Source organism: Zea mays, chromosome 1 (genome assembly GCF_902167145.1).
Source record: "Zea mays cultivar B73 chromosome 1, Zm-B73-REFERENCE-NAM-5.0, whole genome shotgun sequence".
NCBI classification, from domain to species: Eukaryota; Viridiplantae; Streptophyta; class Magnoliopsida; order Poales; family Poaceae; genus Zea; species Zea mays.
Genome location: NC_050096.1, coordinates 69,559,691 through 69,564,554, shown reverse-complemented (window position 1 = coordinate 69,564,554; position 4,864 = coordinate 69,559,691). Strand labels below are relative to the sequence as shown.

General features: G+C 47.8%; 1 protein-coding gene across 1 annotated transcript; it reads right to left on the bottom strand.

Annotated features, from left to right (window-relative positions):
- Positions 1-422: 422 nt before the first annotated feature.
- Positions 423-4,485, bottom strand: LOC103636014 (pre-mRNA-processing factor 17). Its single transcript, XM_008658381.3, has 2 exons — positions 2,608-4,485; positions 423-1,191 (listed from the first exon to the last, which is right to left on the bottom strand). The coding sequence occupies exons 1-2, from the start codon at positions 4,317-4,319 to the stop codon at positions 1,185-1,187; spliced, it is 1,719 nt and encodes a 572-aa protein (XP_008656603.1). The 5' UTR covers positions 4,320-4,485; the 3' UTR covers positions 423-1,184.
- Positions 4,486-4,864: the final 379 nt, after the last annotated feature.

Genomic DNA, 4,864 nt, shown 5'->3' with positions numbered 1-4,864 from the left:
GCTAAAAATCGTTTGGTGGAAACCACTAAAAGTCGTTAAAAGTTCTTCGATATGTGTTTTCACAGTTCCATCCAAAAGCCACTAAAAGCAGGTCCAGGGGTGCTTTCAGTTTTGCACTACGAGAAAGTCGGCTTTTAGAAAAAGCTGCTTCCTAGATCCAGCCCTTTGGTTGGCTTTTGGCTTTTAGGGGGCAAAAGCCAAAGCCAAAAGCCAAACCAAACACACCCTAAACCATCCAAACCTCTCGGAGCTAGACGGCTACTGCTCGGGGAACGGGCAGTGCTTGCTGCCGGATGGGTGCAGCAAACTACTGTCTTGTCTTGGAATAACCGTGTGAAGATTGCTCTAGGGTCGGCGAGGGCGTTAGAGTCAGTCAGGCAGACTCATCATGTTTGTTTTCCTTGGTGGTGGGGGTGTGGGGCTGGCAAACAATAAGCCAGGAGGGGCCTTAGACTTAGTACTGTTGAAACATGAATGAGCAGACTTCCCTTACACGTTGACACCTTCAGGAATCAGATGACAGCCCCGGATACAGAGTTCCGGAGGTGGAAATGTCCGGCCAGTACTCTCAAAAGAGCGAGCTCCTGACTGGCCGGAAAGCGTTCGACAGGTGAGCAAGTACAGCGCTGCGACACTTGACCCTGCAACAAACAAAGACGATGACTGTTGCAGCTCTCAAGCAAGGTCCCAGCTATCGTTGGTCCAGTGGGCGTCGCCCCAGCTGCACGACATCGACCAGATGACGCTGGAGGGGCTGTGCCACGCGAAGTCCTCTGCGTCCAGGTAAGCTGTTGACGGGTTTAGTTGCTGTTCCCGTCTCCAGCCATTTTGTGCGGTGTTGCAGATTGGTCGGTTTCCGGTTGCGCAACCTGAGCCAGAATTCAGGCCGCCCATGTCGGAGGTCGTCCAGTCACTGGTCCGTCTTGTGCAGCGAGCGAGCATGGGGACGACGACAGCGCTGAGTGGGGACCACGCGTCCTAGGGGAAAATGAGGCTAAAATCCCCTTCTTATTTCTCCAACATACATATACTTAACCTCAAAAGTACAACTTTTTTTCTCCTCCATTGAACCGGGATTCTCTCGTCGGGCGTGTTAACTTACAGTATCTCATGACATTCAGCCCTTGTGAATTGGATTGTTACAAAACCTCCCCCAGGAGCTCAAGCAATCTCTCTGCCAAACTTCAATCCCTGCAAGTTGTTCAGAGGAATGTCAGTGCCATATCATAAATATACAAAAGACAACAGGAGAGAGATAGAGAGAAGGGAACCGAAGAGTGCTTTAAAGTTTCAACAAGATAGTAAAGTTGCTCAGGCAAACACATCAAATGCGATACAGCTTATAATCAATAGATAAAGCATTTTCTCAACTTCTTTATTTCAACAATTTCAATTTAACAAATATGGCATTTAAGCAAATATTTTCTATAGTGGTAAGAAAAGCAGGTCACATAAAACATTTTTTCACACATGGTAAATTCAACCATAAAATTATACATGCTGGATCCTACATGTAGGCCCGTTTGGTTCGCCGCCTAATTTGCCACATTTTGCCACACTTTTGTGCCTAAGGTTAGTTCTGCAATTCGAACGACTAACCTTAGGCAAACTAGTTAGCCACAAACCAAACAGGCCCACAGTTTGATGCAAAGTATCAACTGCCATAGGGCCAAGTAAAATGTAACAAACCAGAGCAATTATAGGAACAACCACACAGCATTAGCTCCGTTTCCATTTGATTCATTCTTGTAAACATCGTGTAAAAATAATATGTATTTATTTTCAGTAGAATATTTGGTAAATACAAGTGTTTCCTTTGGCCAATTGTACTAATGCCACAATACAAGCAACAATGCAACAGATATTAGAAAGAATGACTCTAAATGCATGGCCAGGTTTATCACGTCATTGAGAAGAGAAATGTGATAGCATAAATTATAAATAAGACTATAACCAATTAACCACCATCACAACTTCACTAGCATATGAAACTACAGATATCCACAGCTCTTAGAAAATAATGTACTGGGCAAAAGAGTGCGGGGAAACCACGAGTATCAGCAAATGAAAGAATTAGTGTTTAAAACCACATTTAGGGGACAAAAGAAGGTAAACACTACCATAAGTAATCTAGTCTCTTGGTGCAAGTTTTGCATGTAAACATAATCAAGTATGTATCCAACTACTCCTTTGCAGTCACATATGTGACTAACTAAAGGAACTGTTGTGCAAATATAACTAATATAACACATAAGTGGTGTCTAGGGAAGGGATAAACCAACGCAAGCCATCCCTCGTAAATGCGAGAGGCAAACAAAACAAATATAAATCAAACAATACAAAAGAGTGTATATTTACCATAACTTGTAATATGAAATAATAAAATGCCATAGTTAGTTCATAAAAATCTCAGCACAGCTTTTGCAAGGCAGATGTGGATGAGATTAAGTCAGTAATCTCAATTCTCTAAATGCACTGTGAGACTGTACTCAACAGAAAAGACTATTCTTAGCAAGAAGAAAGACCTGAGGCTCTGAATGGTTACAAAGCAATTAAAAGCAGTGGTTCAGATTTAAAGGAGCACGCATGGTTGTGTGATCAACTTACCAGTATTTAATTACACCATCCCATCCACAGGTTGCAACCTTGCTAGTTTCCAATGGATGCCACTCACATCCAATGCAAACTCCGTTGTGGCACCTCAAAGTCTTAAATCTCCTGCAGCTTTTCCAGTCCCAGAACCAGCAGCTACCCTCACCATCACCAGACATCACAAACCTCCCATCAGGTGAGAAGTTCACTTGACAAGCATAACCTGCCACAATATGTCCGGCAAATCTCTTCTTCTTATTAAGCTGAAACCTCTCCTTGGTGCTGTATATCAGTATCTGATTGTCCAAGCTCTGTGCTGCCAGCCAATTTGAGTTGGGATGCAGTGCAATTGATGGCATTGAGTGCATGTGCGGCTCACTGATATACTTAATCACCACAGGGATGCCAAACTCCCACACACGAAGAGACTTGTCATCACTCGAGGTCACAAATCTCCTGTTGTTATCCACAAAAGTTATGGTGTTCACAGCCCCTAAATGCTGATCATACTCTTGTGTAATCTGCCCTGACTTCATATCCCATTGCACAATCTTTTTATCACTCATTCCGGCAAGGAGAATATGCTGCTTATCCTCATCAGGATTGAGCTTCACAACATATGGGACCTTCCCGGTTGAGAAGGTCGAGATCACCTGCCCTGTCTCAGTATCCCAGTACTGTATATTCCTGTCATACCCAGCACTCAAGAATTTAGTCCCATCATTAGAGAATGATATATCCCTTACGGCCTTTGAGTGCCCCATATAAGTCCGCATACATGTCCGTGACCCAAGCACATCCCAGATTTTAATCTTGCAATCCATACTTGCAGACAGCAGCAAATGTCCATACTTTGGAAAAAACCTGATGGCCGAGACCCCCTTGGTGTGGCCGACCCACTCGTGGACACACCTCTTTGGGATGTAGCAGTGGTCGTTGGTGGCCTTGGCGTCCTTGGGCGGCGTGATCCAGGAGCGTCCCTGGTAGTCCTTCTCCTCCTTGCCGTGGAAGGTGGTCTTGACCACAACCTCTGCCCTCTCGCTCTTTCCTTCGGCGCGAGCCTCCTTCTCGGCCTTCTTGGCAGCGTGCGCCTCCGCATACTGCCTCTGCTCGTCGGTGAGCTCCGCGGGAGGCGCTTCCTTCTTCCCAGCCCAGGGACTCTGCTTGTTGTGGAGGACCCATTCCTCGGAGGCGGGGTTCTTGGCCTCCGGAGGGGCGGGCTCCTCCTGGTTGTCCGCCTTGGCCAGGAGGCGGCGGCGCTTGTGCTCGGAGGGGGCGAGGTTGTAGACGGTGTCGGGCTCAGGCGCCTGGGGATGGGCGTCGCCGACGATGTGGAGGCCGGAGGGGTCGGCAGCGTAACCGAAGCGGTGGAAGGTGTTGTACTGCTCGTCGAATAGGAAGGGCAGGACCGCGGCGTCCTCGACGTGGCCGAGCTTGTGGTTGCGATTGCCTGAGGCGGAGGAGATTGGGGCGTGGGGGTGCTGGGGCCCTAGGATGGGCGCCCAGAGCTGGTCAGCGGTGGGGTTGAAGGCGACGAGGTGGAGCGAGGGGTCGAGCGGGCGGGCGGCGGACGCGGCGGAGGAGAGCGCGAGCGCGGTGTCGTCGACGGCGGGGGCGGCGGACTTGGACGGAAGGCGGAGCGGCGAGGACTCCGGCGAGGACGCGGCCGCCGAGTCCTCCGGGGACGAGGCGGCGTCCGGCGCGTAAGAGGACTGGAGGAGATCCATGGTGGGGATCTAGTGTTAGGGTTTTCTGTGGAAGCTGTGGGAGTTTGTATTTGGAATCGCTGATGAGTGATGACGATGACGCCGCCACAGCCACCGCGACTGCTCGCGAAGACGAGACGACAGCGAACGAGATGGGCCGCTCCAGGGTGAGATGGGCCGGTTTGTACCCGAAACCCAGTGAGCTTTTGCTCTATTAGGGCTAGTTTGGCAATTTTATTTTTTAAGGGGATTCTCATTTTTCCAAAGGAAAATGAACTAATTTCCCTTGAAAAAATGGAAATCTCTTGGAAAAATAGGGTTGCTGAAAGTCGTCTAGAGGGGGTGGATAGGAGAAACCTGAAAATTATAATTCTAAATACAAACTAAATCCCTTGATTAGTGGTTAGAACAAGATTCACAATTATCGAAGTATAAAACTAAGTCCTTTGCTTGCAACAAGTATTGTTCTCAAGGAGTGCGGAATTTAATCAATAGCAATACTACAAGAAATATTGGTTGAAAATAATGCAAGAGGGCTTAGATAAGAAGAGGAGAAACACAAGTTC

Bases quoted from the DNA above. Each gene is read 5' to 3' on its own strand.
- LOC103636014 (XM_008658381.3), bottom strand. From the start codon at position 4,319: ATGGATCTCCTCCAGTCCTCTTACGCGCCGGACGCCGCCTCGTCCCCG.